This window comes from Grampus griseus (genome assembly GCF_964374135.1).
Source record: "Grampus griseus genome assembly, chromosome: 7".
Lineage (NCBI taxonomy): Eukaryota > Metazoa > Chordata > Mammalia > Artiodactyla > Delphinidae > Grampus > Grampus griseus.
The window spans coordinates 57719430-57734215 of NC_139001.1; the positions used below are offsets into that span (position 1 = coordinate 57719430).

General features: G+C 36.0%; 1 protein-coding gene across 1 annotated transcript in view; it reads left to right on the forward strand.

Annotated features, from left to right (window-relative positions):
• CHN1 (chimerin 1) overlaps positions 1 to 14786 on the forward strand; it is a 176570-nt gene that overhangs the window by 38338 nt on the left and 123446 nt on the right. Inside the window, exons 2-3 of the mRNA XM_082658641.1 lie at positions 6623 to 6661; positions 12188 to 12243. Of these exons, the coding sequence (XP_082514767.1) occupies positions 6623 to 6661; positions 12188 to 12243 (95 nt within the window). The remainder of the gene's footprint in view (positions 1 to 6622; positions 6662 to 12187; positions 12244 to 14786) is intronic.

Below are 14786 nucleotides of genomic sequence, written 5' to 3' on the forward strand. Positions count from 1 at the left end.
AGGATCCCACATGCTGCGGAGCGGCTGGGCCCGTGAGCCATGGCTGCTGAGCCTGCGTGTCCGGAGCCTGTGCTCCACCGCAACGGGAGAGGCCACAACAGTGAGAGGCCCGCGTACCACACACACACAAAAAATCATCCGTCTTTCAGAGCCACTGTCAGATGATATCACCTCTGATTTGTCTTTCTTGACATTCTGGCCAAAAGTGATTCCTTCTTCCCTTCCATTCTTTCATCAGCTCAGCAAATACTTATTGGGGACCTATTCTTGTCAAGCATTTTGACAAGATGATGGTTTATGAAACTCTCATTATGTAGAAGAATTACGTATTACTCTTATACTCTTATGTATTACTCTTATTATATTACCTTGTTAGTAAGTAATCACATCCATCTTATTTTTCTTACTGCCCTTAAAGGTGTAAACTACATCTGGACCCACCTTGTAACTGACATTCTTACCCATAGAAGGTGTTTAATACATATTTATTGAATGAATGGAACTTTCTGATTGTTTTAACGTTTCTGTATGGCAGCATAATTTTGATATTTATATAAAATTCTTTTGTGTAGTGAATGAAAAGTATTACTGACACATAAAGGCAATGGAGAAAATGGATTTTGTGGGTATGTACTTAATTTAAGCACTCATCTATACCACGTGAAGATTATTTTAAGCAGCTGTCCCTGAATTTAAGTTGGTTTTAAAATTAGCTGTCACGGAGTTATAGGTTGTCAGGCTGTCGTTCTCAGTCATGCTCTAGAGATGGAAGTCTGTCATGTTGATATGCTTGGCTTGGGTGGATTTTCTGACAGAATCAAAAAGAAGTGATGGGAGTCCTTGAGACCTCTAGCTGAAGGCTCTTGCTAACGTCCTTTGAACGAGCTGAAAGGACTTCGTTCTGCTAAAGGAATTCATGATTTCCTCTCTTTTCCTGTCTTAGTTAACTTTTGTATTTCTTCTATTAGATGAAATGTATCTTATCCCACCTTACCCCATACCCTAAATGTGCCAAGGAAATCATGGTTTGAAACAGTTGTTCTCACAGCATGTTCTAGGGACTCCTGGAAGTCTCCAAGTTTTTTCAGAGTTTCCACGAAGTCAGAACTATTTTAAGTAATAGTAGTAAGACATTATTTGCCTTTTTCACTCTCATTCTCTCACAAATGGCTAGTTGGATCTTCCAGACTGTACATGGCATGTGATACCACAACAGATTGAATGCAGAAGCAGATAGGAAAATCCAGCTGTCTTCACTTATACCGGACATTAAAGAGATGTACAAAATTTAAAACAAATGTTTTGTCTTGAAAGCTAAAGTTATTTTTTCATAAAAATGTTAAGATATAATCGGTTTATTATTTTTAATAAATTAACAAATATATACTATTAAAATTTCTGTTTTAACTTCTAATATGGTTAATATCAGTAGATATTAAAAGCTCTTTAGAATCCATGTTTTTGAAACCAAAAAGTTTGAGAGACACTGTTTTAAAAGATTAAAAATATTTAAAATATCTGTCAGACTTTCTAACAGATTAAAAGGTGAAATCTTCTTGATGTAGTCAAGGTGTCTTCAAACTGGAATCTATCATCATTGATTCTATCAGTTTCTAATTGTTAGGCATTTAGGTTGAATCCAGTTTTTTAGTTTAAAAAGAAATATTTCAGTGGTATTCTTCTATATTAATATTTTTCTAATATCCTTAATTATTTTACAATAAATTCCTAGCAATAGAGCTGCTGGGTCAAAAGTATGCAGAAGGAACTGAAGACCTGTTACATAAATGCAGGAGCCAAATATGCTCCCACACTTTCTCCTCTTAATCACTGCCCCAGTTAGCAGGAAATTTAGTACCTTCCTCTTCAGGCAGTCTCCTCCTCCAAGTTTGAACTTCAGGAGACTTACTCAGTCCCAGAGTAGTCCCATTCTCTTACAACTACCCAGAAGAAAAGTGCAGTAAGTATAATTGTACACTGTTTATCCTTCTTCTCTTTATCACTTTCTGTCAGTGTTGAAGACCAGCCCTTTGTTGATAGTTGCTTGTCTGAGTGCTACTAGGATACCCGTTTAGGTCAGACCTGGCCCAGGTCAAAGTAGTGACCCCAGTTGGAGGTTAAGATTGCAGTTTATTAGTTCACACGCTTATACTCAACGATTCCATGTGCCAGGGAGGCTGAGGTCAGAGACGCTTCTGGCCTCTGCCTCATGCTGGGCCAGAATCTGTCCTTCCTAATAAACGCATAAGCCCTCTGTATGACCCTGGATCACCAGTTTCAATTAATCCATCTTCAAAGTCATTTTCTTTCAGGAGTGTTTCTGCCTGTTCTTGCCAGTGGAACTTGGTGTAGGCTATAAGTTTTTTCTATGACAGAACTCCTTAAATTTGAATCTGGGGAATCAAAGATTGGGGTAATGTTTCTTCCCTTCCAGAAGGATTTAGGGTACTGGAAAATTGGTCTCAGCAACTCTAGCAATTAATTTTGCACATCAAGAGTGTAAGGTATGTTTTTCTAAGCCATGCAACTTCCCCCTCCCAGTGAGCCCCTTTTCCCTGAGTCCTGAGGACGGTGGAGCCTACCCTTTGCCTAACTTGTTCAACAGAATGGCCCATACCAAGGTGACCTCGGGTCTCCACCCCTAAACATAAGAGAGACTGTCATAATTTTTAAACGTTCCCTTCCAAAGAGCATCTCATTTAATCTCTGCCTTAACAGATGCCTGTTACACACTTTTAAGGCTTATGGTATGTATTGCCAGTTGTTCTTTAGAGAGGTTGCACCAGTTTACACTTCCACCAGAAAAAAATAGATTGCTAGGAAAAGACTTTTAAAAGCCAAACTGTGTTGTTAAATGTCACTGATAATTAGAATTGTTTTAATATTAAAGGAAACACAAACTTAAATCCCAATATTTCTTGGTTATTTGCCAGATACTCATTTTATTTGGCCACAGAATTGTGATCTGTAGCATCTCAAATAATGTCAGTCAGTCAGTCAGTCAGTCAGTCAGCCAGTTATTTATTTATTTATTTATGGCTGTGTTGGGTCTTCGTTGCTGCGCGTGGGCTTTCTCTAGTTGTGGCGAGCGGGGGCTACTCTTCACTGTGGTGCACAGGCTTCTCATTGTGGTGGCTTCTCTTGTTGTGGAGCACGGGCTCTAGGCGCGTGGGCTTCAGTAGTTGTGACATACAGGCTCAGTAGTTGTGGCACACAGGCTTAGTTGTTCTGCGGCATGTGGGATCTTCCCAGACTAGGGCTCGAACCCGTGTCCCCTGCATTGGCAGGCAGATTTTTAACCACTGCGCCACCAGGGAAGTCCCTCATTGTGTTTTTAAATTCGCTTTTGGTGAAGGCAGGAGAGGGTACTCATTTACTAAAGGTCTCTTGAGTGCAAGGTGCTTAATGTATGATACCTAATATAATCCTCACAACAAACCTGTGTTGTTACTATTCCCATTTTAGATGATATTGTTACTCTATTTTATAGATAAAGAAAAGAGAGGTAGTAAATTTCCTAAAGTCACACAGCAAGTAAAGGTTGATGTTCCCCTAAGAAAGCCCTATCTAGGACTAGATGAACAATCCCCCAGAGAAACAACTTTGATTATTAGCCTCTTACTCTCTTACCATCTCCAAAGTGAAAGCAATCTCCAGGGCCTCCTGCTCATAGGTGCAGGCTTTGCGCAGAGTTTGCAAGGAGTTAGGGCCAACTGCAAAGGGAGAGGGCACAGTCTTATACACTTCTTTCACTTCTGACACCAATTGCAAGTTGGAAGGGGTTCCCTCAAATCACGCTTGGGTTCGATGATTCTCTAGAAGGACTCACAGAACTCACTAAACACTGTTATACTGAGAGTCATGATTTATTACAGGGAAAGGATACAGATTAAAATCAGCCAAGGGAAAAGCGCATAAGACAGGGTCCGGGAGAAGTACAAAACGCAGAGCTTCTCTTATCCTCTGTGGAGTCAGGACGCATACTCTTCCGGCATTGATGCGTGGTGATACACATGGAATACTTCCAATCAAGGAAGCTCTCCCAGTCCTGAGTTCAGAGTTTTTAATGAGGGCTTTATGATTGATGGCCCACATGGTTGATCTCATTCTCCAGCTTGACTGGCACTGTCACCCAAAACCCCACCCTAAGTCACACTGGTACTCTCTGGCTAGCCCAAGGCTCCCAGACAAAGAAAATTACCCCCTAGGAGCTGGAGGCAAAAGTCAGACCTCTTCTGGGGTGCAAGATTAAATTCTTTTCTACACTGGGTCTCAGCCTTGTTGAGTGCCCTTCCTCTTCTTGGCCGCATGTGCCATCTTCCGCGTGGTGGGTCGCGAGGTGCCTGGTCCCTGCAGCTTATGCTGTTTGGACGCTGGCAAGGAGGCTGAGACACACATGTGAATATGGGTGAGTGCCAGGAGAGTGAACGTCTACTCTCCTGTTAAACCTGGAACTGTCCTGGGATTGAATGGCAATATAACAGCATCCATATGGCATCAATGAAATCATTAAATGACTTGAATGCTTAGAGGCAAATTTTTCCTCGTATTAAAAATATATAATTCAATTAACTTATTAAGATAAACATCAGTATAATTAACCCTCCAAACATACACACACCCCACCCCCACGCAAAGTAAATATGTATATATCTATATGTCACTGTGCTGAGGTCATATTTCATCCTAATGTTATATCATTCCTATGTGAGTTTACCTGAGTTGGTAGTTTTCCTAAATAATTGCTCATTCATATACCGACAGTCCTCATTATTCTTGATTCTGTTTGTGTTTGCAGATTTGCTTACTTGCTAGCATTTATTTGTAACCCTTTTAAAATAAATACCTGTGACACTTTCATAGTCATTCGCTAACATTTATAGAGTGGCAAATTGAGTTGCATGACCTGAATATTCCGGGCTGGGGTTGAGCAAGGCCACTCTGCCTTCTTTGTTTTAGCTCTTATACTGTTAACAAGTGTTCTTTTCATAGCCTATTTAGTGCCACATTTTTTGCATTTTTGTGACTTTTTATTGGTGATTTTACTTTTTAAAATGGCCCCTAAGCATAGTGTCAAAATCCTGTCTGGTGCTTCTAAGTGCAAGAAGACAGTAATGTTATCTTGAAGACAGTAATGTTATCTTGCAGAGAAAATACATGTGTCAGGTAAGTTTCACTGAGGCATGAGTTATAGTACAGTTGGCTGTGAGTTCAATGTTTATGAATCAACAATATATACTAAATAAGGTGTGTTTAAACAAAAATACACAGAAAACAAAGTTATGTATTGATTGGTTGATGAAAATGTTGTGACCAGAGGCTCACAGGAACCTAACTTGTGTTTCCCCAGGTGCAGTGGTTCAGTATTGGTTAATTCAGTGTTTATGGTGATGTTGTAGAATATAACTACTGTGAATAATGAGAGTCAGCTGTATTTGCTGCATTACTTCATTCATTTATTCATGTAATCTTTTATTCATTCTTTGAGAAAACATATATGAAAACTTCTCCTGGGTGCCAAGCAATTTCTACATGACATAGAATTTCCCTTTTATGTTCTTTTGCCCATCATCAGTAGTCTTACTGTAGCCCTCTGACTCAAAGTATTTGTGTGGTTTATGATAACACATCATAAATGAAGTGTGAGATTGCATTTTAAAGGTTGGGGGTTGGGGGCTGAATGTTTCGAGTCTGTGACCATTTTAATGTGAGCTACCTATACAAGAAATCACCCTCCTCAGTAAACTTCCCAGTTTTCTTGCCTCCTTGGAGACCACGATTTTTAGGATCAGATTCCTCAGTGGGTTTCTGTTGGATGCCAGCAGAGCCAGGTGATGTGTCTGGCCACACCTCCCCACACCAAAATGCTGTGTCTGCTGGTTTGGGTACGTGGCCTTGCAGGCAGGGCTTTGTGCTGGCAAGATTATTCCTCAGCTGTGCTTCACAGATGAGAAGCCAGACCACGCTGTCCCCTCTCCTTTCTCCACTTCCCCCGTCTCCCTCGTGTGCTTGTATTTCCATCTCTCTCCACTGCCTCTTCACACTGTCTCCTAACTCACATTCAAGCAGAGTGAGGGGAAATGGACCTGGAGAGCACATGTTCACCTCATGTTCTTTGTGGCTCTCTAGATACACTGTCCTACATTGAAGTGCTGCTCATTTCCTGGTTTTGATTGTCCAGGATGTATGAGGACTAAGGTCTGTACCTTGCTGTTCTTCTCTCTTGATGTTAGTAAAAGTTTCACTGGACTCCCCCAAATGTGATGGAGGGAAATATAGAAAAGTTCCAATGATTTCAGGGATCTTTCAGTGGAATGATCATAGAATTAAGCCCAAAGACCTTGTTGATATTACCTCAGTGACAGCAGTAAAAATTAAGCGTGACGTTTTTATGTGATAAGCAGTTGAATAAATACAGTAACTTTCTTTGAACATCTTTGTGAAATTGTCCTCCAAGGAAGGGAGGAGCAAGATTAAAAAACCTTTGAATGCCCTTTAGTGCCTAGTACGATGCCTAGAACAAGTAGACCTCAACAAATATGTACTAAATGAATTAATGATTAAAATATCTCATTTAAAATATAACTATTCAATAATGTTAATTTGATGTTTATTCTTTCAGATACAGATGAATATAGACCTCCTGTTTGGAAATCTTACTGTAAGTATACAAATAAATTGGGTGGGTTATAGTGCTTTATAAGTAATATAAAAATATCAGGAACATTAGATATGAAGAGTCATTCCATTTTGTGTCCATTATTGAAAAATTAATTCACAACAGAATTTGTGAATAGCACAGAAAAAGAAACTGGGGAAATAGGAGCATTTCCACAAAGTCTGTCATGGTTTGCATGTCAGGAATGCATCTCATCCCTCTGAACTCGCATGGAATTCCGTGTTATGGAACTTGAGACCACTTGTTGACAGTGGCTGATAAAACTAATGCAAGGAGAAGCTAACTAAGAATTCAAGGAATCTAATATTCTTAGATCCTGTTTTTTATATTAAAAAAGGAATAAATAAATAATGATAAGTCAGGAGCCTATCTTACTAGAAAGAATGAGTAAAAAGTGGTCTTCTTTTTTAGGAATTGCCTTCCAAAATATAAAAGAGAGACACTGAATCTATATTGTTCTTTAAACTTGGCATTAGAATACAGATTTTTTTCTGAAGAGTCTAGGTTCTTAGTCCTTTATTTCCCCTTCCTTGTTGCCTAGAGAATATTATTGCATCAAGTAAAAGCTACTTCAGAATTTTAAAAAATGGAAATAGGGTTAATATAATCAGAGTTGTTTTTTAAAAATCCATGAATGCACTGTTGCAGAAACCAGTACTGTAAACTTTTGTTTGTTGTCTGTAGAGTCAAATAAGCAACCTAAAAAACCTGTACTTTAAATACAGATTATTACCATCTTTGTAAATGTTGAGTTATTCTGAATTTTGATATTTGTAAGTTGCTGAAATCTGCTGACTGAAAGAGCAGCAATTCAGATTCTTACTTGGTTTTATGTTCCCAGAGCAACAGAGAGTTTATTGTAATAGGTTGCCACTGGGGGCTAATTATAGTAAGCAAAATATGAACAGTCTCTAAAAATATTGCCATAGATGCGTTTTCCCCCACCCCTGCTGCTTCTGTTTTGATTCTGGGGAGTATAGTTCAAAGAATGTATAAAAATGACTGATGATCTTTACCTCTCAAAGATTTTGTCTCATAACCTCATTGGCGGGAAGCCTGTTTAAAATTCTTCTCTGCATTTTCTGGTTTTCAGTTTACCTTTATTCTCTTTGCTCTGATTTGTGCCTTGCACATTTTAATGTAAGAGCATTTATAAAACCTCAGACTGTTATTGAATCATGGTGGTGATTTTTCCCCCGAAGAATATTGATTACTAAATGTGGTGTATGCAATTTGTATTTTCTGTATCTTCCTATGTCTTATAGTAGCTACCATTTGTCTTAAAAATGGCATATTTCTTTTTTTTTTGGTGATAATACTGAGTTTTATAGTTTCTTTTAGTGACTTCAGTGCCTGAAGAACACTGCCACCCCCCATCATTTTAACAGTAGAAACAGGGAGGAAATTATTAGAATAGACTTTATTTTCTGACCATCAAAGGCAAAAACTTCCAGTTCAGTGAAATTTTATTATTAAACTGTGCTAAAGCCACGCAGAAAGGTCCATATTTAAAACTGGTCATGTGAAATTTCCTTATGACATCATGATGTTGTCTCCTAAGAATTTGTATATGTGCAAATTTTAACTAATGAGAAAACATGTAAAAGTTACATTGTCACATTGAAATAATTGTTGCGATGATCATTTAGATTGTTAAATGTGTTTGTCAAAATTCTGATCCTAGAAAAAATTGGGATTGAATTTTTTTTTGAGGTTGGATTCTTTTTTCTTTTTGTTTGTTTTGCCTTTACCACTCAGTCAGTTTTATAGTTTTATGTCTAGCTAGCGGTAAATAATCTCCAGTAAGGTATTTATTAATAAAATTCATCTTCATTAATGAAGTTCATCTGTCCCAGAGTCTGTACGTTTTAATAGGAAAAAATTTTTAAACTGACAAACCTGTGACACCTGTATTTCATCAATAGTGACTGAAATTTTAAGTTACTGGAGTAGTAGGCCCTGCCCAGTACCCTCTATAATTGAGCCATGACATTTTGTTTAATTCCTATATATGCCTTGATCAGAGTTGATAGTTAACAAATTCTGTTTGATCGTCTTTGGGACTGACAAACCATAATGCATTCGTCATCTTCTCTGTATTGTGACTTAAATTTTTGTAATTAAAATACTCCTCAAAATGGTGATAAAATCTAAATGGATTGAGATTTTTAAAAAATCAGGTATGTCAGTCCACATAAGGAGATACAAGCAGAATGAAAGCTATTCAGAATGTTCTGATTGTTCACTTCTATTCTGTACTACATCTGTAAAACTGAAGGGGACAGTTACATTTTCATGTCAAAAGTTGCAGCATGTTAAGGATTTTTTTTTTTCTGTCTTTAGCTTGTTGGGGTCTGAACAGCTTTTCACAGTGTGATTCTATGAGAAACTTATTTTCACTGTGATTCTATAAGAAACTTATTTTACCCATGCCTCTCTTGTGCTTTCTGATTTTGGTTTAGTTGAGCTTGTGAAAACATAATTCTAAAACCTTACAAGTTGAAACCAATAATTAAATAGAATTAGCAAGATTCTAAGTTGAGAACTCTTTTAAGACAAGTACAGTTTTGTTGCTTTTCAAATATGTATTGCTTGAATTAAACCAGGGGCCAAACATGTAATAAATGAGACAAGTGAGGCAGGTGGGGACTGTGAGAAAGCAGAGAGAGGATGCCCTGTACATAGGGAGTAGCTCATAGTTAGCTCCCCTTTACTGTGGGTATCTAACACTCTGAGTCCAGTGCTGTCACATCTTCTAAGTTTTCAAGAGAAGCTGGAATTCTCTTTTGCTTTTGTTGTTAAATCTCTTAATTTTTAAATGTTAAAAACAAATTTGAATTTGGAAAACAGCAAACCAAACAACACATGTGAGCCAGTTTTGACCTCAAGATACCAACTTGTGATCTCTGAACTTGATTAACAATGTATTGTCTCTAGATACTGAGAATTTCATTAATAAGTGCATAAACATTGACACTTCTAAGGTGATTGAAAAATGTTGAGTACTTTAATTATATGTCTTCTCATCTTGAAGTTAGCTATTAATTTTTGGTGAATCATTTAATGATTGTGCAATTTAAATTTTCAGCTGAGTTCTGGTTTAAATGACAAAAAAACTATAAATTGAGAAGGGCCTGAATTAATTACTCTTTATTACAATGTATGATTTTTTAATGATCCTTTTGATGGGTATTCCCTGAATTCATGTTATATTCAGTTATACAATATCCAAAGGCCCTCCCTTTATATATATTTTTATTAAAAGTGAGTCTTAAAGATAAACTCACCATTGGTAGCCAATAAGGAGGCATTTGTCTAAAAATTACTCCTCTCCATGAAATAGAACTATACTCGTTGAAACTCTGATTAAAACAAAGGGTGAAATTCTCACGTGATGATATTTCACTCTTTTTTTCATACTGGCTTATCTTAATATTTGCTTGCTGAATAGGTAAATGCATTATTGGTGATAACCAGATACTACAGTATTTGTGCTTTGAATCAAAATCAACATTTTACTTTCTGTAGTAACTTTTAATGTCCTTCTTGACCACCATTCAGTTTTCATAATTCAGTTTCTATAGGTGACCCTACTTTCCAAAGCATTTGCTTGACAAAGGGAAACAATTGATCTTTTGAGAATTGCTGGTCAAAACAGAAATGTGAACTGGATTTTCACGTCTTAGAGTTACGTTACCAACAGGGAGGAATGGACCTGAAGCATGGACCTTTTTGCATATCATGATTTGCTTCTCTTGGGAGGATGGAGATTTACAAATATCTCTGAGTGGTACACATGTGCTCTCCCTGTCAGGGCCAGACAAATTTAGTTTCAGTGCTTTCTTTCTTCCCTTCCCCATCTCAAAATTATTCCCTTCATATCATCTCTTTAATCCATACAAATATATTCACAGTAGTATTTTTGAAAAACTAACTCTCACAGTAAAATATGGGTATCTAAAACTATTTTAATATGTTACGTCTTGTAGGGATTTTTGCAACCAGGAGGATAAGGCAAAGGAATACATTTCTCTCAGTAGATTCCAAACATTATTAAATGAGAAGTGTTTTGTTTATTTTTTGATTCTTAAACAGTAAAGCTGTATCTTCTTAGCACCTTTTAAATTATAGCATTACCATGTTGTTATGTTTTGGTGATGAACTGTGGATGCATCCTGGTACCCAAATATCATTGTAAAGAATTTTATGTATTAGTATCAGTCACCTACATATAAGAATAGCTAGTCTTTATTGAGTGTTTACCATGTGCTGGGGACTATTTTAAGTCTTTCACATATAGTATTTAATCCTTTCAGTAATCTATGAAGTAGAAACTATTTTTATCCCCATTTTCAAATGATGAAAGCCGAGGCTCAGTATGCATTGTTAGAGGCAAGAGCCCCAGTGTTCAGACCCCAGGTGGTCTGGTTCAGGAATTCAGATTTGCAACTGCAATACTCTGTTGCCATTACATAGCAATACAGAACAGTGATGTGTGTCTGTGTATGTTCTCAGTGTATTTAGTGTATGTATATACACATATACATATACATAGTCTAATTGTATATGTTTATATATGTCCCTATACTATATATGAATGAATATGATCAGAGGTGGAGTCTATATAATGACAGTTGAAATGTGAGCCATACATTGTCTGACAACCCCAGATGCTGGGTAGTTTGATGTTATATTGACCAAATGTCTATGTATTTAAATACAGTATTAAATTCAATTATATGTGATTATATGTGTAGAAATAGAAAACAGATTTTCTCCAAGAGATAAACTCAGACCTACATAAACACACTTTCTCTGATAACTACACGTTCTATTCATTTTTTTCTTTAAGTCAAGAAGCCTGAAGTGAGTCTTAGAAGGACATGGTATTGGTATAATTTTCACCAATCCATTTTCAGATACCCTAAAAATTATCCTCTGGCAAGCTATTTAAGTGTCTGAATTCTCTCTTTTGCTGCATTTACCCTAGTTGAATAAGTGGTGGTAACTTTGGCTCAGAAATTTTGTTTCTAGGGGAGATTATCTTTGAAGATAGATGTTCACAATATAAATAGGGGAGAAAAACAGTGTATGTGTTACATCTAGCCTATAAATCCTAATTTTAGTTTCAAGTTTGACACTTAATAATGTACTTTTAAAATATACAACTAGTATTTGTTTATAGCAGAGGCATGCTTTATGTAATATATCCACAAAAATTGGGGAAACTAAATGCCCAGATTATGGAGAACAGAGCCAGATATCCAATACTGATTTGTTATAACACTTCTGTGGATTATGATTTTCTTATTTGTGTTTGCTCCTGGGCTTTCACTAAATTTAGTTTGGTTTACGTTCTTTGCTTCATAGCAAAATTTAATTTAATAACAAATAGGACTGTACCACAGTTTTCTTATGAACATAAAAAAGCAGGCAGGTTTTGATTCCTAATATATTCAGATGCTCTACATAAGGGAAACTGACATGTTTTATTTTCTAACTTCCCAGTATATCAACTGCAACAAGAAGCCCCTCATCCTCGGAGAATTACCTGTACTAATGAGGTGGGTGTAATGAAACCATTACAACGAAATGTCTCTCAATCATTTGTTTCCCAAACTTTGACCTTCCTCAGTGACATGGTTATTTGTGGGATTAACTTTTGATGCTACTTAGCATCATAAAATTGTAACTTGAATGCATTTTTCTTAACATTCTTCTCACTTGAAATAACTACCACTTTTTAATGGACTGTTTGGAACACAGGATAGAATAAGACATTATAGTTTTAAGTGACGTTAGTATTCTTTTCAGTGAATTTTTACATTCTTCCATTTTTTAGTGTTTTATTCTTTACTTTTTAAAACAGAGTTTGAAGGCATCATTGTAGCATTATTGAAGTAATTTTTCCATTAAAAAAAGATCTAAATCATGATTTTAAAAAGTCAAAAGCAAAATCATGGACAGTTCACCAAAAGAGATATGACATATATGACATGACAGTATATGAAAGGATGTTCAACTTCATTAATAATAGAAATGCAAATTAAAATACACAGTGAAAATTTTCACTTTTCAGATTGGCAAAAGTTCAAAAACATAGAATATACCCCTTAGCTGGTAAACCTGTGAGGAAATAGGCACGCATATATTGCTGATGGGAATGTGAAATGCTACAACTTTATGAGAGTTTTGTAATATCTAACATCTGCATTTACCCTTTGACCTACCAGTCCAAATCCTAGAGATTTACTCTGATGAATTGCCTGTACAAATATGGAATAGCATGCTCTCAAAGTTTTTCATTGTAGGATTATTTGTAATAGCAGAATATTGGAAAAAATCTAAATGCTCATAGGCGACTGATTGAATAAATTATAATACTAAAAAGAAGAAGGAAGATTTCTATGAGCTGATATGGAATGATTTCCATATGCAAAATGTATATATAGTAATTATGGTCCCTTTTTAGTAATAAAGAAGGGAAAATAAGAGAAAAAGCTTATTTTTGCAAAAGAGAAACACAGGAGAGTTAACCCAGATACGAGTGAAATAGTTTTCCATAAGGAGTAGGTGAGGATCAATATAGAGGGGATAAGGATGGAAGTGAGATTCCTCTGAGGGTGTGTTTTTATATAGTTTTGACTTTTGAACTATGCAAGTGTTTCACATATTCAAATAACCAAATTAAATAAAAATGATTTTAAAAACCCTAAAATTGAATACAAATAGAAACAAATGAACCTAACAAATTCATAACATAATCACTCAAAATTAATTTAAGTAGTTTTTAAACATATTATTTTGGCTATACAAATATAGAGGGAAATATTCTAAGATCCATAACCTACAAAAAGATCTTTTAACTATAGTTATTAGATTTGTTGTTGTTAGTGGTACTTGTTTAGAAATTCTGCAGTTATTTTGTTATAGGATAGAGCAAATAAGTAATTATATTGAATTTTAGGGAACCAAGGTTTTTAGAAGATATTAATATGGAATAGGGGAAATTGAGAGGCACACTGTGGTATTGAATTTGAATTGGAGGTATTAATAAATACCTATGACATCATAGATTTTTAAAAATGTATTTTCCATCTCAGTTTATGGAAAGGGCTTAGAAGCAGTGATGCCCCAGTAAGAACGAATAAACCCAGTGTCCAAATTTTAGTTTCCAAATACTGTTTGCTACTAAAAGGAGCCAGTGCTCCTTAGAGAAATTCCTGATTGTAGAATATGGGGCAGAGAGGTCCAGGAACATCTTATGTCAGAAAGCAAGAAGGGCTCAAAAATGGATGAGGATGTGTCAAAAACACATAGGAGCCCACTTGAAGAGTTCCCAAAAGCAAAATTTCGGACCATTTGACATCAAAAAGAATAATGATAGTAATGAATTACAACACATTGAATGAAAAAAGAATGTGTAAGTCTATAATGATACTTACAAAAAAAACCTATCCCAATACAAAGAAGGAAAAGAAAGGGGAGAAAGTTGTTCTTTCCAGCACTAGTGCCTAAAAATGTAGAAAGAATGATAATGATTTGCACTGATAATTGAGTCAGGCAAGGATCACCACTAGACGTTAAAGCATTGAATAAAAGGTTGTAGGTAAACAGAATAATCACATGGTCTTGATTATTTATGAACTGCAAAGAGAAAAATATTTTCATCTTTATAGTGGAGAAGTCTAACAGTCACACCTTTAGTCAGGTGATCAAATTTAGCATTACCTGCAATGGGACAGACTGACACGCGTCTCCTAAATGATGCAATGAAACATACACAACATCATTTATGTAGTATTTCTGCCTAAAATGTTTAACTTAAATCTGTTTATGAAGTATAAGTCAGACCAATCCAGAATGTGTACATTCTGTAAGACAACTGTTCTGGGCTTTTAAATAATTTCATTTTCATAAAAGAAATAACAGTTGTGGGACCATTCTAAAGTAAAGGAGACTAAAGAGGCATGCCAACCAAATGCAATGCATGCACCTCGATAGAGTCCTGGTTTTATACATATATATATGTTTTTTTTTTTTAAAGCTACGCATTCTGGGTACAGTTGGAGAAATTTGAATGTGGACTATATATTAGGTAATATAA